The sequence below is a fragment of the Aspergillus neoniger genome (genome assembly GCF_003184625.1).
Source record: "Aspergillus neoniger CBS 115656 unplaced genomic scaffold BO87scaffold_3, whole genome shotgun sequence".
In the NCBI taxonomy this organism is placed as follows: Eukaryota; Fungi; Ascomycota; class Eurotiomycetes; order Eurotiales; family Aspergillaceae; genus Aspergillus; species Aspergillus neoniger.
The window spans coordinates 87580-114022 of NW_020291131.1; the positions used below are offsets into that span (position 1 = coordinate 87580).

At 50.1% G+C, this 26443-nt stretch overlaps 8 protein-coding genes across 8 annotated transcripts; 3 read left to right on the top strand and 5 right to left on the bottom strand.

Annotated features, from left to right (window-relative positions):
* Positions 1-704: 704 nt before the first annotated feature.
* Positions 705-2854, bottom strand: BO87DRAFT_325360 (alkaline phosphatase). The gene is made up of 2 exons (XM_025620104.1): positions 1279-2854; positions 705-1225 (listed from the first exon to the last, which is right to left on the bottom strand). Exons 1-2 carry the CDS (start codon positions 2768-2770, stop codon positions 930-932), a joined length of 1788 nt encoding a protein of 595 aa, XP_025483982.1. The 5' UTR covers positions 2771-2854; the 3' UTR covers positions 705-929.
* A 236-nt stretch (positions 2855-3090) lies between these two features.
* Positions 3091-4215, bottom strand: BO87DRAFT_325364 (Mth938-like domain-containing protein). Its single transcript, XM_025620105.1, has 2 exons — positions 3555-4215; positions 3091-3450 (listed from the first exon to the last, which is right to left on the bottom strand). The coding sequence occupies exons 1-2, from the start codon at positions 4066-4068 to the stop codon at positions 3254-3256; spliced, it is 711 nt and encodes a 236-aa protein (XP_025483983.1). The 5' UTR covers positions 4069-4215; the 3' UTR covers positions 3091-3253.
* A 545-nt stretch (positions 4216-4760) lies between these two features.
* Positions 4761-7674, bottom strand: hmt1 (putative vacuolar ABC heavy metal transporter (Hmt1); the record flags this gene model as incomplete). The annotated part of the gene is made up of 3 exons (XM_025627066.1): positions 4761-6054; positions 6115-7223; positions 7318-7674. 3 exons carry the CDS (start codon positions 7672-7674, stop codon positions 4761-4763), a joined length of 2760 nt encoding a protein of 919 aa, XP_025483984.1.
* A 3021-nt stretch (positions 7675-10695) lies between these two features.
* Positions 10696-11274, bottom strand: BO87DRAFT_372641 (uncharacterized protein). The gene has a single exon (XM_025622341.1). The coding sequence runs from the start codon at positions 10893-10895 to the stop codon at positions 10731-10733; it is 165 nt and encodes a 54-aa protein (XP_025483985.1). The 5' UTR covers positions 10896-11274; the 3' UTR covers positions 10696-10730.
* A 765-nt stretch (positions 11275-12039) lies between these two features.
* BO87DRAFT_349689 (WD repeat protein) lies at positions 12040-16525 on the top strand (the record flags this gene model as incomplete). Its single annotated transcript, XM_025621037.1, has 2 exons — positions 12040-12272; positions 12458-16525. 2 exons carry the CDS (start codon positions 12043-12045, stop codon positions 16278-16280), a joined length of 4053 nt encoding a protein of 1350 aa, XP_025483986.1. The 3' UTR covers positions 16281-16525.
* A 16-nt stretch (positions 16526-16541) lies between these two features.
* BO87DRAFT_325372 (uncharacterized protein) lies at positions 16542-18759 on the bottom strand. Its single transcript, XM_025620106.1, has 2 exons — positions 17798-18759; positions 16542-17744 (listed from the first exon to the last, which is right to left on the bottom strand). The coding sequence occupies exons 1-2, from the start codon at positions 18707-18709 to the stop codon at positions 16920-16922; spliced, it is 1737 nt and encodes a 578-aa protein (XP_025483987.1). The 5' UTR covers positions 18710-18759; the 3' UTR covers positions 16542-16919.
* A 277-nt stretch (positions 18760-19036) lies between these two features.
* BO87DRAFT_382524 (splicing factor cactin) lies at positions 19037-20905 on the top strand (the record flags this gene model as incomplete). The annotated part of the gene is made up of 5 exons (XM_025624610.1): positions 19037-19537; positions 19600-20067; positions 20118-20744; positions 20797-20829; positions 20888-20905. 5 exons carry the CDS (start codon positions 19037-19039, stop codon positions 20903-20905), a joined length of 1647 nt encoding a protein of 548 aa, XP_025483988.1.
* A 1462-nt stretch (positions 20906-22367) lies between these two features.
* BO87DRAFT_127365 (forkhead box transcription factor) lies at positions 22368-24049 on the top strand. The gene is made up of 2 exons (XM_025618024.1): positions 22368-23348; positions 23436-24049. The coding sequence occupies exons 1-2, from the start codon at positions 22557-22559 to the stop codon at positions 24036-24038; spliced, it is 1395 nt and encodes a 464-aa protein (XP_025483989.1). The 5' UTR covers positions 22368-22556; the 3' UTR covers positions 24039-24049.
* The last annotated feature ends 2394 nt before the right edge of the window (positions 24050-26443 follow it).

Below are 26443 nucleotides of genomic sequence, written 5' to 3' on the forward strand. Positions count from 1 at the left end.
TGTTTGCATGGTAGATTACTGAATGCCAATGGGTTATTTGGTCTGGCAGACAAGCGAATACGGAAATAGGACTAATGTACATCACTTTATTTTACCGGATGATACCGAAGAACAAGTTGCAACGTACAAGTAGCTACACCCTCTCCGTCGGAAACCCCCAACCCTCTTCCCCATTGAGACATAAAAAAGGGCTTTACAACATACAATTACACACTCTCAACATCACCAACCCTACCACTACTAATTGCCCGCTCTTCCTAAGCAACTCATCACCCACCAATCAACTACCAATCACTCTAATATAAGTAGATCATGAACCAGTATAAAACACAATAGAAATGTACCATCTACATCGTACTAATCCACCCTACCCTACCCCCGATGTAGATAGACACTATGTCTTCTCGCTGCTACGGAGTTAGCCATATGAGAGAATGCTGTATCAACTGATTTCGTATCTGTTATTGCGAAGGGAGAGCTACGGATTGCTGTTTTGGGGTGTCGGTTGGGGAGAACTGCTGTGAGCCTGTTGTGGGGGGGGGGGGGGGGGTGGGAGGTCCACGGATTTGGATGGGGTGGTGAGTGATGCTTTGATATTTTACTCAGTATGATATAAGTAAGATATTGGGGGAGTGATGAGATAGTATATCATGGATACTTAGATGATTATACATCAATTATGCATTATACGGAGTTTCGCTATCGGAGGTGATGAAAGTGATATATTAAAGGCTAAGGGAAAGCATTCTGATAATTCATATAAACTGATTGTGGTTGTGGTTAACGCCAAACACCCTCACCCAAGTATTATGCAACATTGGTTAATTTAAATCATCGATTGTCAAAAGTTGTTGTGAATTGGCAAGATGGATAATTCATGATTAACGATTTAGACGTTATAAAAAATAATCGTGACAAGTGTATAAGCTTCAGTGGCTCTCGCCACAACTGCAGCCTCGTTCGGAGAGTCCGCGCTTGCGGAACTCGCCATGGTACGTGTCTAAGCCTTCGGTTCGGACATCCTCGCCTAGAGGGTCGCCGAGCCAGCCAAAGGGGCTATCTTCGGAAGACATGGTCCAGTAGTCGGAGGAGAGGAGCTTCTTGGTCGTGCTCTTGAGGTCCACGTCTAGGAAGTCGGCCAGGAAGTCGCCGACTTCGGTGTTCTCGTGGTTGCCCGCCAGGGGAAACGCGAGTCTTCCAGAGGCGTAGATGTTGACATCAACACCTGATGAAGTTAGTTCGTGATTGATGAAAGTTATTTGGATGGTGGTATCATACCGGAATGTCCGTGGGTTGACCACCCGATTTGAGCCCTACGGCTAACAATATCCGCAAAGACGTACTGGGGATCATATGGGTAATTGGGATCGAGAACGGCGTTGATCTCCTCGTCCGTGACATCTGTGATGCCAAGGTCGTTCTCAATGAGGCTGCGGACGAACTTGTACTGCTTATCTTCGTCCGTTTCGGTGGCAAGATAGTTCACTAGCTTCTTGTTGACGTACTCCGAAGAGTGACTGGCATTGGCGAGGACACCGGGAAGCCATTTGTAGTCGGGGTATTCGGGCTGTAGCTGACGTGCGACTGACAAGCCTCCAGTCTCGTGGTCGGAGGTGCTCACGACCACTCCCGGAGTCGAGTCCTGCTCTAGGAACTCCAGCACGGCCGCAAAGGCCTTGTCGTATGCCAAGACTTCATTGACTTGTGCAGCTGGGTCGTTTCCATGGCCAGCATGGTCGATACGCGAGCCCTCAATCATGAGGAAGAATCCCTGCTCACTGTCGGCGGTAGCCTGACTGAGAATTGTCAAGGCGGTGCGAGCCATCTCCTCAAGAGAGGGGTACACGTCATTCTGGCTGCGGCGGTCGATCTCAAAGGGGATGTCTTTCTCCGCGAAGAGCCCCAGTAGTGGCAGCTTGCCTTCAGTGCCTCCATTCAGAGAGTCGAACCCGGCTCGATCATCCATGTAATGGTATCCACCCTCCTTCGCCAGCTCGACAAGGTCACGGTCATCGCCCCGACAGCTTCCATCGGTCGAGTTGGGCAGGAAGTGACACCGACCTCCACCCATGATAAGATCCACCACCCGGCCCAGCGGGTGCTCCCCAATTTCCTGTTCCGCAATCCGGTCTTCGTACTGTCGGAGATTCACATGTGAAGCAAAGCAAGCCGGTGTCGCATCGGTGATACGGGTCGTCACTACCAGCCCCGTCTTGTAACCAGCCAAGGAGGCAGCCTCGAGGACGGTGCCACACGGCGAATGGTCAGGAAGCACGGAGATGGCGCCGTTGTAGCTCTTATGACCACACGAGAAAGCTGTCGCACCGGCCGCGGAATCCGTCACAAGGCTGGAGCTCGATCGAGTACGAGAGGTACCGACAAAGTGCTTGTCCAGGACAAGGACGTCGTCAGCGGGGAGCCCTTGTGTGAGTTGTTTGTAGCTTCTGGTCATGGACAGACTAGCGGGGCCCATGCCGTCGGACACCATGAAGATAAGGTTCCGTTTGCCAGCGGGCTTCGTCCAGGGATCTTTGGAGCGATCTGGACCTCGATTGGATTCATGTTGGTAAACGACGGAAAGGACAATGACAGCTACTGTGGCAATGAGGGCCCAGGTGAAGAGGCCGAGCTCTTTCCAGAAGCTCCATCTGCGGCGTCGGTCACGGTCGGTGCGGATCCCGGTTAGCAGGGCGTCCTCCTCCTCGGCATTCCGAATGGAGGAATGGTCGGACGAGGGGCGCTGGGCCAAGAGAGGCTCTTCACGCGCCATAGTGTTGTGAAAGGCCCTCTAAGAATGGATAGAGGAAGAATCAGATGAACGGGGAAGACTAGAACATGGGAGGAGAGATGGGAGGTTGGACAGGAGGAGGTGAGCAACAGGCGGGAAGATCGTCCGGGGTTGCACTTGTTGGCCTGAGCTAACCCCCGATTAGTCCAGGCCACTATCTTGCTGTTTCGGGTATCGCGCCGCCCGGGGATCGCCGTCGACGTCACATGGATTCTGACACTAGTGATGCTATACAGCACTAGACCATAAGCACTAGGCTAATATGACAGTAAATATCATTATCTAATATACATACATACATACAAGAGTGGATGGGACATTCTAAAAGGGAGAGGACTCCCTCAAGATAACAACAACATTCAGAACGGTAGCCCCCAATATCACAGCAACCACCGGGTAGCCCCATAGTATCCAGGGTCCAACAACCCCTAATATGACCGCTCAGACACCAGCTCAAAAAAGACTCTACCTCCCCTTCCAACCGATCGGAATCATAGCCGCAGCAATCTCCGACACACCTCGCTCCGTAGCCAGCAGATTGAACTGCGCAGCAGCATTCCTCGTGTCCAACACTTCCACCCGAACTCCCAGAGAATTGATATGTCTCTTGGTCTCCGGCGACAGAGGAAACACAGTCTCTCCCATGCCAATAATCAACATATCTAGACACCATCAAGAGACACAGATTAGCCACACATCCCCAAAATCATAGGCCACCACACAACCACCCCCGTAGCCAAGAGAAGAAACAAAAGCAAAAACATACCCGGACGAGGCCAAACGAGATCCAAAATTCCCCACGCATGCTCCGGAACCTCAAACTGGCCCTTCTGATTGACCATACTGTTCTTCCCTGCTTCAGCACCCTGCCACGGCCGCCAGACAAAGGCTTCTCCGCCAACAAGGAACACTCCGTTCCCACCGGTGATCTTGACGCCATTGTCTAGATGAAATCCCGTATCTAGAGTAGCATCGATAGCGGTCGTCGGGGCGGGGATATTGCCTAGCACGTTGAGTGCACCAAAGTCCGTCTGGGTGTCTTCCTTGGACGGCGGGCCGCGGTCTCGGCTGGAGGGCTTTGCGCTGTGAGCGCGAGGGATCATCCGGGTCGGGCGAGCATCGTTGCTGTTGTAGCGGTGGAAAGTGAGGGGGGAGGAGGTAATCCGAGCGAGAGGGGAGATGGAGCGAGATGCGAGTTGTGTGCAGATTGCGCTGGCGCCGCAGTTGGGGGAGATAGAGGTGCGCAAGGCGCGGAGGAGTTGGGGAGACGGAGGGTGCATTGTTAGGCGTTCGATGTTGTGTAATACTGCAAAGGTCTCTATTTTCTTCTAAGTGAGTATAGAGTATCGAAAAGACTGTTAAGTATTCCGACCCTGTGAGGTTCTCGAGGCGAGTCGAAGAAGTTGGCAGTATCCGTTTGTCTGAAGAAATGAAGAGCGGAGCAGCCGAGCTTGGGAAATCGAGAATCCGGAGGTTAACTGCCTCAGGCAATGTAACCCCGGCCTGGCGGCAATTGGCCAATGGAACGCCCGCGAATAGTAAACGTTCTTCGCAGCAATGTAAATAGGTTCTATTATACTACAAGGTTCGACGAAGATACACAAAAGAATCTTATGGAATTAAATACTAAAGGATGCTATCGATCAGTATCGTAGATGTCGTGTGTCAAATGCAACTAGTCTAATAATTTTTATTCACGGTTCCAACCATTTTGTACGTCCCTTACCGAAAAAAGAAAAAGGGGGCGAGGTTGATGTTCGATATAAAATGACAAGTGAACAATGTGTCATGTAGTCGTGAGTCGCTTGAAATGCAATTGCCCCTAAGGAAGCATTTACAAGGGGGAGATAGTCCAGGGCGATTCTGTCAAACCCAATAAGATGCTATATCTCCCACCCCGTCATTCACAAACGTTCAACGCGGGTGCAGAGGCGTCTCCGTCTGGAGTTGGCTAGCTATACCTACCGAGTGCTCACCGAGCTGTCTCCTGTCCTTTGCGGCCATCGTCACCGGGCTTGTTGGCCGGCTTCCGGTCCTCGTCGGACTGACTGGAGCTATCATCGGCGGCACCCGATGTAGATGCGCTACGCAAGCGTTGAGCGCGATCTTGAAGCACTTGGGCTTCCGCGGCGGCCCTCTGGGCACGAATCTGTTTACGCCACATGCTGGCATACCGGCCTTTCATTGCCAGCAATTGATCGTGAGTGCCACTTTCAGCCACTCGGCCTTCATGTAAGACTACTATTCTGTCCGCCGTAGTAATGGTACTCAGTCGATGAGCAATGACAAGCATCGTCCGCCCACGGGAAAGGCTTGACAGCGCGCCCTGGATGTGCTCCTCGGTTTCTGTGTCCAGCGCAGCAGTCGCTTCATCCAGAAGAATAATTCGCGGGTTCTTGAGAATGGTCCGAGCAATGGCAACCCGCTGCTTCTCTCCGCCGCTGAGTCGGAGACCGCGCTCACCGACCTTAGTATTATATCCATCGGGGAAGGACATGATCTTGTCGTGGATGCAGGCAGCACGGCAAGCTTCATAGACCTCCTCATCCGTCGCGTCCTGATTGGCATACTTCAAGTTGTACATCAATGTCTCGTTGAAGAGCACCGTGTCCTGCGGCACAACTCCGATGTGCTTTCGGAGCGAATCGATTTTGATACTTTCCACGTCGTGCCCATCTACACGAATACGGCCCCTCGTCGCGTTATAGAACCGGAAGAGTAGACGGAAAACAGTAGATTTTCCTCCGCCTGACTCACCCACCAGAGCTGTGGTTGTCCCAGGCTCGCAGCGGAACGTCAGCCCATTCAAGGCTGGTTTCCGGGTGTCATATGAGAACTCGACATTTTCGAACATGATATCACCCTTGCAGACTGGCAGGGGCCTGGCGCTGGGTCGATCGACCACGGTGGGCTGTTCCCTGAACAGTTCCAACAGCCGCTCTGAGTTGATCATGGCTGACTGGATGGAACGGTAGAAGGTGCCAAAGAAGTTCAAGGGCCCTTGCAATTGGGCCATGTATGTGAGGAGTGAAACAAACTGCCCAACATCCCGCTGTCCTAACGATACCTGATAAGCCGCGATAAAGCATGCAATCAGCAAACCTAGCATGAAAACGGTGTTCTGCGATGTATTCAGCAGATTGAGGGAGAAGAGAACGTGGTATTCGGCCTTCTGGAAGTCAGACACAGCATTTCTGTATCTGCCAAACTCATAGTCCTCCGCATTGAAGTATTTCACGGTTTCATAGGAGACCATAGAATCGTTCCTAGCCATACTATAAGCTTTGCACAACATTGAGTATTAACCGGTAATATTGTGTACTTACTTAACGGCGTCTTCTTGCCGGGACTTGTTGACCATCTCTCTGCGGATTTCCGCTCGCCATTGTGCCATCCTCACGGTGACGTAGAGGTAGCAGAAAGTGACGATAGTCACCACGAGCGCATAATAAGCGTCTAGGAAGACAAGGAAGAAGACGATCGCAACACAGAGGTCAACCAACATAGGGACGACCTGAAAGGTGACTTGTTCGAGGAACGTGTTGATCGAACTACCTTTGCTCAGGGCAGATAGCACCTCACCCGTCTTTTTCCCAAGGTGGAAATCGAGACTCAGTCCATGTACGTGCTCGAAAGCCGCAGTCGAGAGCTCCATGTAGGAGTACTGGCTCACAGGTATCCATAGATTAGACCGCAAAGAACCGATGAGACCCTGGTTGCCCTGCAACCACCGGTAGAGAATGTAGAGGCAAATGTTGAACCACGGAACTCGAAACTCGCCATCTTGTTTGGAGAGCATGTTGGTGATGACACCTGCCTGGTAAGGAACCAGCACATTAACGATCCGTTGCAGTACAATTAGCAAGAAGCAGATGACCACTACTATCTGCAACCGACGAGATTTTGATGGCCATAGGTATGGGAAGAATAGTGAGTAACCGCTAAGATACTCCCACCAACTAGTCGACGGAACAGTAGTCGGGCGAACCCACGGGTCGGCGGGCTTGGAAGTCTGCGCGTGACCATTCGTTGAGCCGTAGGCATTCCCATTTTCTGCGTGGTGGCCGTTAAGTAAACCCGTGGTCTCATTGACCCCATTGACGTGGCCGTGAGCCCTTTTGGAGTTGAAGTTGATCGTATTGAGCATGTAGGACATGACCATAGCCATGAGGAACAGTACCCGAACACAGTTCAGAACTACCTCCGCTAACTCCCACGGCGTTATGCCTTGTCTCAGACGACCACCAACAGGGTTCCCAACCACAGGTTCGCGGTGTACTTCGGAATAGATGGAGAGGGAGGTGCCTAAGATACCCAGTTCAATCGGAATCGCCACTAGCCATGGAATAAATTGGGCGAAGGTTGGAGAGGGGTTTGTATCCAACAAAGAGACGAGTATGATCGCGTAGTCGAAGAATGAGCCCACGACATAGATCTAGTATCATTAGCGACTACGTCCCTCCCATTTCTTGAGGTTCCAACCCAAGCTTGGGTCAGAACTAAAAGCTGAGGCAAGGCAGAGGACTTACCACCACTGATTGGCCACACCACCAGTGTTCCGATCTTGCGATCATCACATGGGCCACATTAAGGGCACCATCCGCGGCGATTGTCAGAAGTACTCCGACAGACAACCACTTGAACAACAGTTTTGTGCGTTCTGAGAACTTTTGCGGTGCCTTGATCACGGTCATTGTACTCCGGGACCGTTTGGGGAGTGGTCGCCCACCGGGGCCGGTATGTACGGCATTGGCGTTCTTGTTCGCATTTCTAGCCGTGACAATGGAGCTCGCAATGAAGGAGGCGACAAATATGAGGAGCAGAATAATGGGCGATGCGATGCGCAAATACGCCACCATATCGCGAGTTGCGTGTTGGTAACCCATGATGTGCAGTCCTCCCAATTGGCCGATATAGAATCAGAAGACCATTTAAGGTATTTCCATGACCTAGCGACCACCTTCCTCTTCTAGATTGACGCCGAAGACCGCAAGATGCGACAGGTCCACACTCGTGAGATGACGGGGATATATTGAAATAGGATGGTAGGAGGCGAAAGCTGCTCCGAAATTTTTGGCGATCGAAGGAGCCAAAAGTTGTAATTGACTGGGGGTGGATCGACAAGCACGTGGGAAGAGTAGCCTCTTTTTCGATCTTCTATTAAGCTTAGGAATGGAGGAGAGATGTCTCTCTCTTAACCAAAAACGACAGGCGGAATAAGAAAAGAGGAATAAAAGAAAATAAAAATGTCTCGTAGAAAAGAAAAGGGCAATGGAAGAGTAGGGGGAGAAAATAAAAGAAAAAAGTTTTGTTCAATAAGTACAGGAGAAGAATACAGATAGGCTAATCCCGAAACTATAAGAGAGGAGTGAAAAGAAACAAGATCCGGGAAAGACTTGCACCAGGGAAGATGATATCAAGCAGGGAAAACAAAGAAGCCCCAGCAGGGAGGGGGGGAGGCCAGCGGAAGAGAGGGAAGGAGGAGGGAAAGACGGAAGAAAGAAAAGAGCAGGTAGGGAAAGACAGGAAGAGAAGATAGCAAGAGGCAACACGCGAGAGGAAAGGATCGTTGGAGGATACAAATAGTAACTGGACGGTCGAGGAAGAATGACGGTGTGGATGCGAAAGCAGCAGTCGAGAACCCAGACTAGCCGGACCCAAAGCTACTCCAAGCTTGGTTGGCTTCGGAAGGCGAAAAATAGGAATCGGATCCAGCTGAACCAGAGTAGGGGGATCAAATCAAATAAAATAAAAATCAATTTATTTATTTAATTTGTATGAAGAGGAAGGATTGTAATTAAAACAAATGATTTATTTAAATCATAGGAACGGTCAGTCGCTCTTCTTTGCTTTCCTTTTCTCTTTCAACGGTCGGTTTGCTTTGCTTTGCTTTTATTTTATTCCAGTTAATCCATTTTATCTCATTCTTTTTATTTTTGGGGGGGGTGAAATTCTTCGAGGATGATCAGATGCAAAATCGGAGGTTTTTATTATATGCCTCTTGCTTTTTCATTTTCGTCATTTTCGTCCTTTTTCTTTTTATTTTTCCCTCTTCCCTCCATATTCCTTTGCATGCTGTTCCTCCCCACCATTGCTTAAATGTTACGTGTCGAGGAGCAAGGTGTGGCTAAAACAGCCCAAAGTAGACAAAAAAAAATATTAAAAATTAAATGTGTTTATTTTTTGTCTTTTTCTCAAAAGGCGGAGAAAAGGACGGTGTGCTGAAATGAATGATCAAACTACAGTGTTGTACGTAGCTGTTTGTCAATTCTAGTAGGAAGCAAGTACCTGCTGAGGCGCTGTTCATGGCCATTTTCTCGGGTCGGGGTGGATTTGACCAAATGATTCGTGCCCAATGGGAACAGGGGTTGGAATGAAGGTTCGAGACTTGAGGACAATTCGGCCGCCGACGGTCACGAACCCTCAAGAAGCATTTAGGAAAGAATGGAAGCCTGAGTAAATGACTTGACTTACCACTCTGTTGAGTACTAGCAGCTATACTAACTGTGGGGTACAAGAACCCAACTCCTGGGGCTTGACTATATGTTTCGAGCGAGACATACTTGTTGCATACATACATGATCATACTGCTACTTACACACAGCTACTAGTACTACCACTGCGTACTGCGATAAAGTTACTAAGTACATACTACCACCAGCTACAGGTAGATACTCGGTACAGTAGGTAGCTGCGAGCCAACCTGTGAGTGGAAGGGTAGAGATCGTTGTGTAACCCTCGATAGAGGAGAAAGAAGCAAGAGAGATTGACGATCTTTTCAGGGCTCAGATGTAAACACTTACTGTAAACTGAACTAAACTAAAAAATACAAAGGGAAAAGGCCAACAGGAGGGGGGAAAACTCAGGGCGTAAGGATAGTGTGGTCGTGACAGATCTCGATGGAGGAGGGCGAGGCGCAGATCGATGCGAGAGGTAACCCGCAGCGGACGAATGATGGAAGGCCTGGCCTGCAACAGCAAATAGCCGTCCGGGGATTCCCTGGAAAGCTGTTTGCTGGGATGCCTGAGCAGCTCCTTGAATGGCTGCTGCTGGCCTGCTGAGACTTGAGAGATGTGAGAGACAGAAGGACACATCACTCCTGCTGGCCCCTTCCCACGATCTTACCGGTCCCCCTTGGTTAGTATATATGAACATGGATCATTTTTGATTGATCGAGTCCTTTAAAATCATGCAGGAGGGATGATCTTTGGGTGCCGTAGGTGGCTGACAGCTTCAGGGACGGTATTCAAAAGGAAATGTGGTCCGGTCGCTTTCTCCATGGTGGGCGAGAAAATTCATCCGATTTAACCTGAAAGGCAAAGTATACAGCAGTCACTAGAAGTCTTGGACCGTTTATTTTGGAGAACAGGGCGGAGAATTTCTTGCTTCAAGGGCAACGCAACGCAACACCATGATCATGGTGTCCGTTATTATCACCCGACCAAAAAAAAGTTCCACCCCCCCCCCCCCCCTCCTCTCCGCTGTATGACCCAGCAGTCGGTCGCTATAATGCGGGGAGGGCTGGAACCGATCATGTTCTTCAAGTTGAGGATGCATCGCCATTGCCATTTCGACGAGTCATTCCTGGTACTAGTCTTTTAGCTTGTCCCACCCAGCAAGTCCCGAGTGTCCGGATGATCTAAAACCGCGCCTGGAATGTACGGCCCTGGATGCGCCTCTCCCCTCCACCCTCCCTTTAAGTGAAAAAAAAGTAAGACATGACATGACTACCACTGCCTATCGGTTTCATGAGGCTTGAGTAACTTATTTCTGTTGTTGCATGGTAGAGCTTCCGATAGGTGGACACTGCAGAATAAGCACGTTGCTGGGGGTTGGTCAAATAACCCTCGACAGCTCTAGCTGTAGTAACCTCTTCCTCCCTCTCCAAGTACTGTCAACAAGTGCCAAAAGCTAACCCAACTTTGTGAGTTAGCAGTAAGCGTCATTGGAGCCGATCGAACCCATCCACCGTTATGAATTCACACACCGCCTTGAAACCTGCATGCAGGTCGGATTTCCTCCAGCCTTTCCTAATCTGCACCCTTTCATCCTTCCGTTCATCCAGAACAGTTCTCCGAAACCAACCATTCGATTGCTCTTTACCCATGGTAACCACTTGATTAGCGTCAACGCGTCGATAGATAGCTGAATGTTTGTCTGAACGGGCCCCATGCTGTACTTTTGACACTCCCCTACTTGGAGGGGAGGGGCTAGACAAGTCTACTTTTGACTTTGTGAGTTATCAGCTGAACAGATCGAATTTGTAAATTTTTTTTTTTTCTTATTCTACGTTCCTCGCCCTTCTTTCCTGGAATTCGCTGCTTGTCAATTGACTCTGCTCATGGTCCTCGCATCTCACTTTCTGATTCTGGGGGAAGGATGGACGAAATTAGGAACCATGATGGAGAGGATACGGCACGCTAAACCCACTCAGGAGCTGCACATCACGGGGTGTTGCCACGCTGGGGTGGGTTACCTAATAACCCACTAGCGTGTACTCACTAGCTCCGAAACCGGCCTAGACTCGATCGGGGAGGGAAGGCCCGGATGGGAAACTGAGGTTCAAGCGGGTTTATGGATTGGACGGGAAATGGACTATTATGGTTATACTACTCATGAACATGATTATGCAGAGAGATAATTAGTATGATGGAAGAAAGTTTACGGTGTAGCAGAACTACCGTGACATTCAGTAGTTATCTGAATCATGAGAGCTTTGATCAACTGAAGCAAGTAAGTATTAGTAACAATTGACCAAGGTAGTACTTAGCTAGCTATGATGCCAAATATATATCACTATAATGTTAGTGGTAACCATCTTCAAGTTCATGTACATCCCATTAGTGGTAAATCTTTCATTTCAAGTTTACAAAATAGTAGTATAATTTCCACTGCATAGTTTACTCGCATAGTGCAGGCTGCCTGAAATCATCCCCACTCGTTCTTTTTCCGTGAGGGAATTGGAGCTGGAAAGTCACCAGTTCAACCTCATCACAACACAAACTTACCACTACTACCGAACTTCAGCCCATCCACATCCTCACCTCACCCAAACTCCGCCTCCCCCTTTCCTTTTATTTTTTTTCTCTTTTCCCCACCACCACCACCTCCTTCTTCTTCTCCTTTCAGTAACTATCACATTTTTGTACTTGTCATCGGAACCCATTCGATTACCAGGATGGAGCCCCGATCTCATTCGGGTTAACGTGTTCTGTGGCCGAGTGATCTCTTGACACACCTCCAGGCTGGCAATCATGTCCGACTTCTCACGATTGCCCGCCCGAGGCAGCTCCTCGCCAGCACCTCCGCCTCCCCCACCACCAGCTCCCGTGCAACAGAGTCACAAATATTCCAACCGCGCGGCCAGTGCTCTGGCAAGATTCGCCCAGCCCTTCTTCTCAGGGTCTCGACCTCCTAGCCCGCACACGGCGGGAAGTCGTGCAGATTTGTCTGCTGGTCCCCGTTCAACAAGGTCCAAGTCATTGTATAGCTCACCTTTGCTTCTTTATTTGGCTCCCCTCCAGTTTCATCCGATTCGCCGCCTTTTCACGCGCTTTCTATGCTAGATCATGCACCACTTTCTTCTTGCGAGAACCTTTTGCAGACAAAATACTGGGAGGGAAAAAATAAGAAAGAGAAAAGAAATTGATCTGTTAACATTTCCACTAGACCTGGAGCATCCCAAACTGTTACGCATAAGACTGGTATTCCTATTGCCGCTCTAGATATCTCCCCGCAGCGGACACATGCAGTCATTGGCGGAAAGGAGATTCTGAAGACCATTCGCGTTTCGCCTGATCATTCTTCCGAGGAATTCAATCTTCGCAATGCTATCATCAGTTATTCATCCACCCACCATGGTGGCAGTGGACTCTCCGCCCGGCATAAAGACCAGCTGACTGTGAGAGATGTCAAGTGGTCACATGGCGAATATGACCAGATTATTGCCACGGCGGTGGCCAATGGCCGCATCGTGGTGTATGATCTGCGCCGAACTGGCTTGGAATGCTGCCGATTCCAGGGCCACAGCCGCCAGGTCCATCGGTTAGCCTTCAACCCGCACCATGCGTCATGGCTTCTATCGGGGAGTCAGGATTCTTCCATCCGAATGTGGGACTTGCGGACAGCTTCTGCGGAACGTGGCGTCTTGGTGTGTGGGAGCCTGGATCTGTTCCACGGTAACAGTGATGCCGTCCGGGATATCAGGTGGTCGCCAACCGACGGGGTCATGTTCGCAACTGCAACAGACAGCGGTGCGATACAACTGTGGGACTGCCGCAAGTCAAGTGCTCCGTTAATGCGGATTACTGCCCATGACCGCCCGTGCTTCTCGGTAGACTGGCATCCTGATGGGAAGCACATCGTCAGCGGTGGTACAGATAGACAAGTGAAAGTCTGGGATTTTTCTTCCTCTGCCGAACGCCGACAGAAGCCAACCTTCCAGTTTCGGACCCCTCAGGCAGTTCTCAACGTCCGATGGCGTCCTCCGTCGTGGGCTAGGGAACCGGAGGGCTCTGGTGATTGGCAGTCATCCCAAGTAGTGACATCTTACGACAAGGAGGATCCGCGAGTTCATCTTTGGGATCTTCGCAGGCCACACATACCGTTCCGCGAATTCGATCGGTATGATGCACACGCTACTGACTTGCTCTGGCATTCCAAGGACCTGTTATGGACAGTAGGTGAAGCTGGGGCCTTCACTCAAACTGATATCCGATACGCTCCTCAGGTTATCAACCAACGCCCGACCTGCTCGGTCGCTTGGAGCCCGAGCGGCGAAGTCCTAGCCTTCGCCCAGAAACGTCCCCAACGTAGTACTCTAGGTCTCAGCACCACTGAGTTCGTGGGCCCTCAACATGAAGAGAACAACAGTGATGAGGTTTTGAGTCAAAGCCCTGCAGAAGATGTTCTCGATGAGACTTCATTTGCTTCTATCCGCCATCGGCATAGCAAGTCGAGTAGTGTTCGGCCGTCTAAATCCTTAGGCAGTACCCCGCCTGGTGTGGGGGATCTCATTCCTATTCTCCCATTAGAGAAGGTTTTGTCGAAGATGAAACCCCCCGAGGCACGCCAGATTGGAGCAGTTGGAAGCATTCCGGGAGCTACAATGGATCGAGATACCTTTCAATACTTGGCATCCAATTACTCTTCTCTGCTCGATGGTGCTGATGCTGTACGCATGGATAAGTTATCGTCCATGCTCGAATCACTAGACCATAATGCACAGTGCTCGGAGGACGTTTCTCTGCTCAAACTAGCGCAGACTTGGCGCATTATCAAATTTGCTGTCGTCCAAGAGCTCGAGACCAGAGCTAGAGAGCAGCGTCGCAACTTAGACAAGGGGCCTCGCACCATGAAGAAAAAATCATCTAAGGAGGGTTCTGTTTCTGAGAAACCACGGGTGGTTGAAGATGGGAGACAGGACAAATTGAAAACCAGGATGTTCAAGGGGGTGGTGGAAAACGAAACATTGAAGCTTCCACTAACAGACTCTGAAAGCGCGTCAAATATGACGACGCCTCTCGCGCAGCCATTGCCTGACTCCCCTCTTGGGTCTTTGGACAGCTCGACTTCGCACATGACATCTTTGAATGACAACACGGAAATGAAGCCTCTTCCACCGTCGGTTCTCAGCTCTAATCAGGGCACCATGACTTCGAATGATTGGTCATCGATGTCAGATATTGATCCACAGCCAGTCCACCAATTACAGCATCGTCAATCTGATGCAAGTGAAGATGCCCCTATCCCACCTGACAGTCTGCCCTCCGAGCCAGGACCTGCTCCGGTGCTTCAAGATAACGGGGAAGACCAAAGATCTGCACCTCGAGCCATCTCTGGCAGAACAGATTGGCATTTGGGCGCTTCAAAGGGGACTTCTGAGGTAGACGAATACGACCAGAAACTGGAGGACAAGAAAGCAGCTATTCGCGACTATAGGACCTTTCCCAAGAAGGTTCTCTCATTAGAATCTCCTATGGTGCCTATTAAACCCCCTGGTTTCCACCGGCATGAGTCCTCGGAGAGCTTCCCCATGTTCTCAGCCTCAACAGAGAGCTCCCATCCGTCCAAATCAATGGCCACATCGTTATCTTCAGCAGCGAAACTGTATGAGGCTCGCGAGGACGGAGATATTGACCAGGAAGCGGCTACTGCAGAGCCTGGTAACAGCTATACTGAAGTCAAGGCGTCAGCCCCAAGGGCTATTCCTGTGATTGACAAAGCTACTCAGGGTTGTGAGATATTAGAAAGTATTCCTGATTCAGAGCATATACACCTCGAGCGACCGTCTAGTCCCCCTACTCTTCTGAAAGAGAGTCGGCCTCTGAATGCTCCAGGTCAAGAAGATGAAGATCCAGTGCAGAACGACTTGACAGCCAGTGGAGGAACTAGTGAGTTGATTGGTGTGACTGTCCCCGTCAGCCCTGACGTGACAACGAACAAGCCCTGGAGCGTTGAAATGCTTTTCAAAGAAGCAATTCGACACTACCATAGTGGGAACCACGTGGACATCCAGTCTGCTGCACACTTACTGCAGAAGCTACGAATTCTTTTCAAGGACTGCGAGAAGATTCTTCCCGACGATGAGGCAGAATACATATTCAGAGCTTACAACGAGCAGTTGGTGCGCCAGTCAATGTACATCGAAGCTGCCGAGCTTCGACTTTTATGTGTCCCGTCTTACCCAGCAGTCTACGAATACGCCCAGGGGGACACATTCATGAACGTGTTTTGTTTCACATGCAAACGTCCTTACGAAAACCCAAAGACCGATAATACGCGTTGTCATCGCTGTAACACTCCTCAGGAGCCATGCGCCATATGCATGAGCCTTGACCCGCCACCTGAGTGGGTTGCAGAGCTCTCAAATGCATCCGCCCATTCAACTCCAGAACTGACCTCCGAGGCCGCATCACACGCACTTTCATCATCACATTCTTCACTGAAAACCGAACCCATTCCCCAGAGTGAATTACAGCGTCTCGACACTCTTCTCTCCAAGCACCCTCGACCCAAAGGATCCACTCTCTGGACTTGGTGCCAAGGCTGCGGCCACGGGGGCCACTTGGCTTGCATAAGCACATGGTTAAACGATATCTCCATCAGCGAAGGTGGTTGTGCTACCCCAGGATGCATGCATGATTGCGGCCCTGGCCCGCGTCGCGAACACAACCGCTCCATCCTGCTAGAGGAATCGAAGAGACGTGACACTGCCGGCCGAAGAGCCGGTGTAGGCTTCATCAAACGAGACACATGGACGAAAGGAGAAAGCAGAGCCGTCGAGAAAGTTCGCGGCATGCTAGGCGTCGGTGCATCAGCCGGGAGCGCTTCCACAACAGCTACCACCGCAACAAGTGGTGGGCCTAGCGGGGCTTCCACTAGCACAATGTCACCCAAAAAGGTGCGATTGATAACGCCCAGTGAGCAGGGTCAACCGCGTCGAAGTGGTCCGCGAACTAGTCTTGGAGGCATGAGTGGGCTTAGCGGCTAAGTCAAGGCACGCACCTTTTGGTTCTTCCTATCTAGATGTGATTTATTGCAAGGGATCCGGACGATTTCTTTTCTTTTCTTCTCTTTATGTTTGTTCTGCCTGCTATTTTGCGCTTTTGCAGATACCCGATCGTTGTCGGTTCTGGCGTCTCCGGGTGAGGTCTAGATTGCGCGGCGCCCTTGGTATGTCTGATAGCGCGTGGTTGATGATGTGGTGGTCTGTGTGTATGTGTGCTACTTGGAATCAATGTGACATACTAGATGCTGTTTCAATACGAATATGAAATTTCCTCCACCTTTTTGTCCATCTCAGCTACTCAAAAAGACTATTAGGAAAAAACCTACATACAGCGAGCGCTTCCCTGTCTCTTTCTCCCCAACAACATGTACAGCAAGCAGGCAATATGTGGATAAATCATCCCCCTCTGTCCATCATACCGGCCACAATATGTAATGTCGACCAGACCTCTTCCCTTCTCTCCAAGATCGATCGATCGACTTGGTATGTACAATCATCGTCATCCTAAAGCCCTCGAAGTCTATGCAAGAACCTCCCTTGGAACTGCTGTCCAAAGAGACAACCACCATCCTATCCGTCTTCTGGTAAAGAGATAGCTCCAGCACTAAAGAAGCTTAGAGCTTAGAACTTCCTCTTCTTCTTCGCAGGCGCCTTGCTCTTCGCTTCAAGCTGTCTCTTCAGCTCTTCACGCTTCCTGTCCGCTTTCTCCTCTTCTGTTTCTTCTTTCTCCGGCTCCGCGACTTGATCGTCCAGAGCCGGTGCAGGAGAGGGAGGTCCTGAGGACTGCGTTGCGGTAGCTGCTGGCGACGATGTGGGTTGGTTTTCTCTCTTTCGGCCGCCTATTACACCCAGACCGTGGGACTTGGCCTGTGGTTTGCTCGATGATTCGGCTTCTGGTGGCGGCGATGATGGTGGGGAGGCTTGCCTTGCTTTGCCCTTGCCACCTATGACGCCGAGCCCGCGGGGTTTTGTCTGGGGTTTACTGGAGGATTCGGGTATCGGTGATGATGGTGGAGAGGCTTGTTTTTCGGCTTTCTTGCCACCTATCATTCCTATGCCGCGGGCTTTTGTTTGACGGGTTGAGGGCGGCGGTGAGGGTGATGGAGAGGGATGATTGTCGTTGTTGTTGTCGTCGTCTGTCTCGGAGGCTGTTTGGTCGCTATCTGCTTGGGGTGCGGGAGCCTTGCGAGTTGGTACCATCTCGTCGACATCTGCTGATGCTGGTGATGTCTGGGGGGATTCTGGTTGCGTTGGTTGCTTTCTGTTGCCTCCAATTGTTGCAAGGCCTCTGGAAGTGAGTTGTGGTGCTCGAGGCCTCGCTGTACTTGGTCCCCCATTTCGATCTTCAAGGTCGTCTTCGCTTTCTGTCGCTGTTCCCTCATCTGGCCCCAAAGGGGGAGTTTGGTGGTTTGGCTGAAGTCTGAGTCTCGGAGGGGTCTCTTGTCGCTGAAATGTACTTGTGAATAAACGGCAATGCATTATGTGGGAAAGGTACGTACCTCAAACTCATCATCGTCATCGTCATCGTCAAAATCATCTTCAGTCTCTAAACCTCCGTCCGTAGTGTCCATATTTGTCGAGTCCTCTGGAGTCCTGGCATCTACGTCTTCGGTGTTATTGTTAGCTGTGGACATTTTTCGCCACCATCCATCTGACGGCGCCGTTAGATCCTCGAGTAGCAGAAGATTATCATCAATATTGGAATCTTCTGTTTCTTCCAGAATGGAGGACGCAAATCCAGTCTCGGCTGTTATCGCGTTGTTCTCATCGAGCCAGGATTCCTCATCAAAAGGCCTCGCTCCAGTGATATACTTGGCAGCCTGTGATTGCGCTGAACCTTTGTGGCTGGTCCTGAGTCCGGGGATACCAGGGAAGATAGTGCTGAGATCAAACCCGACGGCTTCAAGCTTATCGAATAGCTTTGACAGCAGCCAATCTTTCTTCTTAACCACTTCGATTAGATCCCGCTGGCGCAACTCCAAATAAGCCTCAGACTTGATCAGCGGAATAAGCAGCTGAGTAGTTGAAAAGCGCTGTTTCTCCCTCGCCATATAGAAATTCCATTTCAAAGGCTCAAGTGGGGCCGGTAGGCTTGTTGTGGTGATCAGGTGTAGAGTATCATTCTCCCGTCCACGCCTTAGCACCGTGCTGGTTCCCGGATCATTGCGTAGGGCCTCCCCTAGTTTCTCCAAAAGAATATTGAACTGATCTATGTCTTGGCTGGGGTCAATGGTCGCATCATCTTCAACAGCTCTTCCCAAAATATGCTGGCGGTTAGGACGCTCGGACCAAATATACGTGAGATCGGTCAGGTACAACTCATATCCATCTCTGAAAAGGGTGTATCTATAAAGGAGAAGTGGTGCAGGCGCACGATTTGATATGTGCAACTTCTCCCACCTCGCAGACATCTCTCGAGTGTCGCTTGCGGGTGTTTTGATGGGTGGTTCCAGAGTAGTTAGATGGAAAGGTGTGGGAAGCTCCTCCAAGGCTCCCTCCCGCGGTGGATCACATGGAGCCGCTCGGGGCACGTGGCCATTAGGGAAACTTTGCCGGTCGCTATACCTCCCATTCTTGGCGCGCGACCACCCGTTTCTCCAGAAAGCTTGGAGGAAACTATGTCAGACCTCACGATTCTGGGTCTCTTCGCATCCATCTTTGAGATAGTTCACAATTAATTTTTCGTTACTCACCGATACATTTGTGCTTTCCGGAAAGCATATTGAAAACGCGCCAAAATGTCATATCGAATGCCCGATCGCACGGGTTCGAAGCGAAGTCGGTCTCGATCGCCCTCTCGCCATTCCCAAAAAGCCCCGCGCAGATATGACGAAACGGATCGATATCGCGATAGGAGGGATGGAGATGAGCGGTCGTCACAAAACCGACCTCGGAACATGAGGGATCAGGTCCGGCTCAACCAGCTTCAGGAAGACGAGCAAGTGCGTGAATGGGTGGCGCAAGAGGACATTTTCGTTCTCAAGCAGGCGAAAAAGAAGGCAGAGATCAGAGTGAAGGAAGGTCGAGCAAAGCCGATTGACTGGCTCACTGTCACATTACGGGTGATTGATCCAACGAGGAATCCCCTTGACGATGAGATTGCGGACTCGGAGCTCGATGTAGTAGATCCGGATGGTGTATTTGAGGGACTAACCCCCGACCAGCTACTCGACTTGGAAAAGGATATCGAAACATTTTTAAGTCTTGAGAAGAATTCGCAAAATAGGGATTTTTGGAAGGTATGTTTCTTGTGTTAAGCATGCCATTCGGACTACAGGCTAATTGATTGTCCTTATTGCAGACCATGAAAGTGATTTGTCGAGACCGTCAGAAGACCACCGCCCCCGAAGGACGTGCGCTTAGCTCTGTGTCTGCAGATATAAACAGATTATTAAGCCCTAAGTCTTACGAACAGCTACAAACACTTGAGATACAGGTCAGGAAAAAGCTGGACTCAAACGAGCCTATCGATACCGACTACTGGGAGGAGCTTTTGCGCAGCCTTACTGTTTGGAAGGCTCGGGCGAAGCTGAAGAAGGTCTACCAAGCCGTTATAGACGAGAGAGTTCGAGGATTGCGTAAACAGCAGTCTGAAGAAGCTGCGTCTGTGCAGGCGAAGCTGGCCCCTCTGGCGCCTATTATCCAAGCAGCCTCAGATGCGGTCGATAGCGGAGAATATCGTGAACTCGACCCTGACCCATTGCTTCAGATCCGACCGGAAGATAAGGTCTTGGAGATAGTGGACGAAGATGCATTCATTAATCAAGTGGTAGGCTACACTCACTACTGCCCAACGTTGCCGGGACTGACTCTTTGTAGGCCCGCGACCGACAGAAGATTTTGAAGATGGGATATGTTCCTCTCCGTCAACGGCAGGCGGAAAAGCCATCGGTGCTTCCCATAAATCAAGCAACGACCGCTCCAATTGCCACAGCCTCGACGCGATTCTCCTCGATTCCTAACGAAGACTTCTCGCAGGCAACCAAGGCGCTCTATGAGCGAGAGTTGGCCAAGGGAGTCAGTGAAAACGAGGAGATCTTTACCGGTGAGGAAGCTGTGAGCACAACTTCCCAGCCAGGATGGGCCAGCAAACACCGGCCCCGCAAACCACGCTACTTTAACCGTGTTCAAATGGGTTATGAGTGGAACAAATACAATCAGACTCATTATGACCATGATAACCCGCCCCCGAAAGTTGTGCAAGGGTACAAGTTCAATATTTTCTACCCTGATTTGATCGACAAGACAAAAGCACCGACCTACCGCATCGAACGAGAGCATGGACGAAAGCGGGGACAATCCTTTGCAGCGGCTGGGGAGGAGGATACTTGTTTGATTCGCTTTATGGCCGGTCCGCCGTACGAGGACATTGCCTTTCGGATCGTCGATAAGGAATGGGATTACAGTGCAAAGAGGGAAAGAGGGTTCAAGAGCACATTTGATAAGGTATGTCTAAGAAACAAGCAAATCGGTCAAAAAGAGACTAACAGGATTGTAGGGAATTTTGCAACTACACTTCCAATTCAAACGAGTAAGTACCCTCTGTCGCTCAGGTCGTGACATCTGGCATATACTAACAATATTCCCAGATTTACTACCGGAAGTAATGGTTGTTGCTCGAAGGATTCGTACCGGACCACAATGATGTACAGTGTTGTTGGATGGGATGGGACTGACGATCTTGAAGGTTCCACCACGCTCGGGATCCGTCGTCGGTCACCGTCCCGCCTACCGCAAAGGCCAACCTTATTGGGCTGGAAACTTTAACCTCCTCTTACGGCATTGGATCCCATCTCGGCTAAGCTAGGATATATGATATTGACATGAAACCAACATTATCGGACGTCGCAGATCCAAGTTTCCACATGTGCGTAGCGGGCCATGCTTATTTGAACCGCATTCCCTCATCTTTCGCCCATTATTCCTCGCGATCTCTAATTATCCCGCTCCGTGGGACTCACCACCTTTCCCAACTTTTCCAATGAGTAGTCTCGACATCTGGGGACTGTCGGCCTGCCGATCAAATGGACCTAAATGCTATAAATCTTTAATTTTATTTCTAAATAGCCTGGTCTGGCTTGATTCGCATTGCCTCCACGGACGAAGGAAAGGCCGCAACCAAGGTGCGGCTTTTCCATAATGTCAAACCATGCCATCCTGCTGCATGTTCCTCTCAGGGTTCTGGCTGGTCGGGGAATCGGGAATAGGTTGGAGTATCTGCAGGAAATTACTCTTTACTTAGTCTTCTGATTTTCTCGAGTGCTGATGGCTCTTGCTAGGAAAAGAGCCCAATGGCAAGTCCCCTGGAGTTCTGCACCCGCCCTTTGTTCAGTCGGTCGTGGTTAGCGCAATAATGGCAGGCTCTCTGCAGGTGGCCGCCATTCAGAAAGCTACCCACTCCAACCCCCGTCGGCCCAGTGTTGTAATAGTCCACCAAAGTACGACCATGACAGCCCCCCTGTAAGCACCAGTTTCGTTCGCTTTTTGGGCCCACTGAGTTCATTGGCCATACCCGCACCGCTAGATTGCTGTTCCACAACCTGATGGCGATTCCCGCGGTAGAAACGAAGCTGCTCCGGCCAGAACCTCCCCCAGAGCACATGCTGGGGACAACAGAGAGGCCTTTCTTTATATTTTCCCTTTTTTTTGGTCTAGTTGATTTTCTTTTTTTTTTTTTTCCCTTTAATCTTTGTCCAATTTTATTTTATTTTATTTTGCTTTCCATTCTCATATGTTTTCTTTCCCTTTCTTTTATTTCTCTTTCTGATAATGCCATATCCTTTTCGTTCTCGGGTCATATTTCACCAGGTTTCCCGAATTTCGTTTCTTTTGCTGCTTCTGGGGTTCGTCGGGCAAATCTGCCTCCAACATATACATAGAGCCACGGTTGTTTGTCAGGGAAATGCATCGTGCTGGCTGGCTTCGTGCAGCAAGGAAGGAGGAGCAAGAAACAAAAAAAGAAAAGAAAAGGGAAGAATATCTCATGAGCTGGCATTTCTTCGGCCGCACAGCTCCCAGTGAACTATAGAGTCTCCTCGTCCTGAGTGGTCACACGTTTTTTTATATTTATTTTCTAGCCAGCCCCTCTTGCTTGACCTCCCCTTCTCACAGGGCTTTCTTCACCTACCTGGCACGTTTTGTGTACCCTCGCTTCCATCTCTTACTCTTATCCTCCTTGTATTAATCTCCAGGCGCTACCTTGTCAAGCCAGAGCTTCTGAAACGGATTGCGACAAGCTTGATTCTTTGTGAGGACGACATGGATCGTTTCTACCCCCCTCATGGCTTACCCTCGGATTCAATTCCATTTGGCCGTGGGCTTGGTGATTTTACCAGACAAACAGAGACCCCTCCCACTTCCGTCTCGGATGGCGTTCGTTTGGACCCTTCTCACCATCGTGATCCCTGTTCGGCAATCGGGAACTGGGCGTGTTCCAACTCTGCAAGCCCTGGAGAGCCGATGTTACTGTCTCCTCAGCACCATTATCCATGGAAGATGGCACTGCCCCCATCACTTCCAGCTCCGACCTCTCTACCGGAACGAGGGTTGCCTCGTTTACTGCCATCTCATCGTCTTGAGACACCTGCCAGACCATCCTCGTTAGCGGCAGCTGGTGGCTCCAGGACAAGGCAACTTAAGCCCGGACTACGGCGCCTCGATGACAGCAAAGCACCATCAGACTGGCTATGTGAGCCAGGATCCATCTCCTCATGCTCGCATGAGTCTCCTTCTTCTTATCGCACTTCATCGGGGATGTCACGGTCAGATGTTTGTGAAACGGCCTGTCCTACTGCGAGCTTGCCACCACCGTCACCGACAATCTCGGCGTTAACCTACCCTTCGCTGAAGCTGGAAACGCCGGACTCTCCCGACAGTATTGATGATAAACCTTATTCTAAGCTTATTGAAATGGCCCTCAAGACCAATCCGGAAAAGAAGCTTTCCCTTCAAGGGATATACAACTGGTTCGAACAAAACACGGCAAAGGGTAGAGATCTCAGCTCGAAAGGCTGGCAAAACAGTGTACGGCACAACTTGTCCATGAACGCAGTGAGTCCGCCTGATCTCCTCTCCCCTAATCCTTATCCTTGCTTCATTGTTTGTTACTGTATACTAAGACACGCTACTATACTATAGGGATTTGAGGCAGTCCGGGAAGAACCGATACCCGGAAAGAAAGCTGTGAATTACTGGCGCCTAACTAATGAAGCCATTAAGAATGGCGTCCAATCCACCACTCGGTACCGGAAGCAGGCGAGTTACAGAAAGGCCTTGGGCTCCGACCCACCGGCGCCTCAGCGCCAGCGATCTGGGGCTAAGGGAGGGAAAGCTACTAAAATCAAATCAAAGTTTCGAGGGCGGATGAGCGAGGAAGAACTGCCCAAAGGCCGATACCATCCCCGGGTGACATCACAACCGCGACCGACGAAGAATGTGTTCACGCATTACAATACCACTGCGGGAACATTGACCGGGATCACAATGATGTCACCCTTCCAAGTCTCCGGACTGACCCCGTCGGGGACTCGCTTATCCAGCGAACCATTCGATTTGGGAAGCGTTGTTGGCTGCGCAGATCCCGCTCCATGTCCTCCCCTTTTTTGCGACATGGCGGGACCAGGGCCCGACTGTGTAGCGTTGGACTCTGGCTTTCTCGGCTGGGGAGCGGCTGTCCACTCATTTCCTACTGGCTTACTGGGTGGCCCCGGAATCTCCACGGATCTCCAGATGGGAGTATAGCATGAGCTCGGTGCAACAACACTAGATCGATAGAAAGATTTTGGCTGACTTGCATATTTGGGTGTATTGTACGACTTGATTGATAGCCTTGTCTTGGCTTGGGTTTTGGGCGATGCATTGTCCCGTATCAGGATTTCGATCTTCCTCTCTTTTATTATATTTTTCTTTATTATTATCACTATTACTACCCCAGCTCGATCCAAATCTCATTTTCTTATTCATCTGGCTACGGTCTATTAATTTACATGTAAACTCGTTACTGTTTTCCTCTTACATACCCTGCCTAGGTCCAAGTAATAATGTGCCATTCTTCATTGGTCATGAACACGAATAGTCCGCGGTGGGCCTCATATCAAGAGTACGAAATGCGAAGAGATGTGGCGCTAAAATCTCTCAACCTTTTGCTTTTCTTCTTCTTCTTATTATTATATATTTTTACTTCATTTATTTCCTTTTTTTTTTTTTTTTTTTTTTTTTTTTTTTGTTTCTCACTAAGATAATCCGAGACTGATCCGGTGGGTAGGAACGGGAGTAAGAAATTAGTTAGTGACTGGGGAGGGGGTATGATGCTGACACCAACCGTGATGCATCTAAGAGTATGATCACCTATAAGGAGAAGGCACGCATAGAGAACATTAGCTGAGAAGCATGAGACATGAACGACTTGGATCAACCGGATCCCGGCAACAAATGGTCGCTATGTCTGTATGGCTCGTTCGACTAGCTGCAGACTCCGATTTCATGTCAACGTCGGGGCAATACGAATCACGAGCTGTTTGTTGGGCTTCAAAGAGAAAAAGTCTGGTAGCTCATCTGCATGCCCTGCATGCAGGCAGCATCTCCGGCGTATCTTCGTTCTTCCACCCTTCCACCCGTCGTTCTTTCGGGTCCAGTACATTTTCGCCGAAATTTCTTTTCTTTTTTCCAGTTGATCGATTTGCCCGTTTTCCCTCAATCAATCGGGGAATGGGTGCCCAAGGGATCTACTAGTTTGCAGGCCCATTACCTCTTCCAATTTTCCAAATCTCCAGCTGCCCCTCCTTCATCTTTCTCCTCCCCACGGACTAAACGCGACTAAACTCTTCCGTTCCTTGTCACTTACTTAGCAACCACCACCCCCATCTCCTCCTCATCCGCTCGCTACCAACGACTCATAATTGCGTACAGGACTATCATCCAAAAGAACTCGTCGCGCCTAGACGCTCTTATTCGATGGAAGAATGAGCCGTCTCTTGCTGCCAATCAGGAATCCTGACGCGGCAGGTCTGCAATGGTCTTGTCCTTCAATCTCTCGTGATTGATCTTCGTCCCCTTACCCACGCGCTCAATTTCCGATTTAATTGGACAGTGGTAGGATATCAGTATCAATTCTTGTCAGTGGCACGATACAAACCTGATTAGTAGTACCTGACAGGCAGCACCCTAGCTTCTGTTGCTGCACCTTTTTTTCTTCCTACTTGGAAGAGAAGAAAAAAAAAAAAAAAAAAAATTCTGGAACTCTTTATGCTCTCATTCTGTCAACTGTTATCGCCAACGATAAAGGAACAAAGTATCTGTTTCAATGCCAGCAGATTCTACGCATAGCATAGCTACTGACTTAGCTTCACGTCTAGTGCGCAACTTCCACATACACCCCCACCGTCAGTCTCCATTTTTCGGAACGGGTAGCCAACGAGCAGCATTATGAACGGACTGAAACAATAAGCAAGACTAAGGATCCGGACCACCGAGTGTCCGCTCAATGAGACACGGCAGTCCCCCAAAGAACCAGTGTTGCCAAGCATACTGGCGTGTAATGGTCGTCTGCGGGATGGAAATGACGGGGCCTACGAGGTTACGAAGACACTAGAGTAGCATGCCTGCTTAGCTACAACTAGTCGCTGCATGACAGTCGCAGAGGTGTGGAGCCTTTGCGAGGATATCGATTAAGGTGAAATCTCGCCCTGCGCCTCAATGAGAAGGTACCTAGCATGACAACGCCCGCCAGTGATGCAGGCTTGGTGTCATGTCCCACTCTAGCAGATGCGTGAGCTTCTTCCTGCAGATGGTGGAAGTCTCGATCCCAGTGGCAGGACTCTTCTGAGGGTCAAACCAACGTTACTGGCAGTGATCCGTTGTGACCGGGCTATCTCGTCAGTGGTCGCTCTCCAAGTATACTTAGCTCAGGAGTCAACTGCTACCTAGCTATTAGGACACACATCGACTTTCTCCCCATCCCGCATACATCGGGCTGCGCTACGCTACCTTTTACTCGCTTGGGAGTAGCGCCCCTCTGCGATATACCCCGAGGAACGCCGGGACTAGATCATTGCGGTCCTCTGACTGGCAAGGTTCTCCCTGGTCTTTCCTTCCTTTTTCGACCCCTCTTGTCTTGGTTTTGCTTTTTTGCTTCTTCTCCGTTGTCT

What these genes read in the sequence shown, in the direction of transcription:
- BO87DRAFT_325360 (XM_025620104.1), bottom strand. Translation starts at nt 2,770, where the DNA reads ATGGCGCGTGAAGAGCCTCTCTTGGCCCAGCGCCCCTCGTCCGACCAT. An exon ending in GTCAACCCACGGACATTCCG is followed by an intron (nt 1,226 to 1,278) that starts GTATGATACCAC and finishes TAACTTCATCAG; the next exon opens with GTGTTGATGTCAACATCTAC.
- BO87DRAFT_325364 (XM_025620105.1), bottom strand. Translation starts at nt 4,068, where the DNA reads ATGCACCCTCCGTCTCCCCAACTCCTCCGCGCCTTGCGCACCTCTATC. An exon ending in TCTCGTTTGGCCTCGTCCGG is followed by an intron (nt 3,451 to 3,554) that starts GTATGTTTTTGC and finishes GATGGTGTCTAG; the next exon opens with ATATGTTGATTATTGGCATG.
- BO87DRAFT_372641 (XM_025622341.1), bottom strand. Translation starts at nt 10,895, where the DNA reads ATGGGTAAAGAGCAATCGAATGGTTGGTTTCGGAGAACTGTTCTGGAT.
- BO87DRAFT_325372 (XM_025620106.1), bottom strand. Translation starts at nt 18,709, where the DNA reads ATGTCTGCGAGGTGGGAGAAGTTGCACATATCAAATCGTGCGCCTGCA. An exon ending in ATGACGATGATGAGTTTGAG is followed by an intron (nt 17,745 to 17,797) that starts GTACGTACCTTT and finishes AGTACATTTCAG; the next exon opens with CGACAAGAGACCCCTCCGAG.
- BO87DRAFT_127365 (XM_025618024.1), top strand. Translation starts at nt 22,557, where the DNA reads ATGGATCGTTTCTACCCCCCTCATGGCTTACCCTCGGATTCAATTCCA. An exon ending in ACAACTTGTCCATGAACGCA is followed by an intron (nt 23,349 to 23,435) that starts GTGAGTCCGCCT and finishes ACTATACTATAG; the next exon opens with GGATTTGAGGCAGTCCGGGA.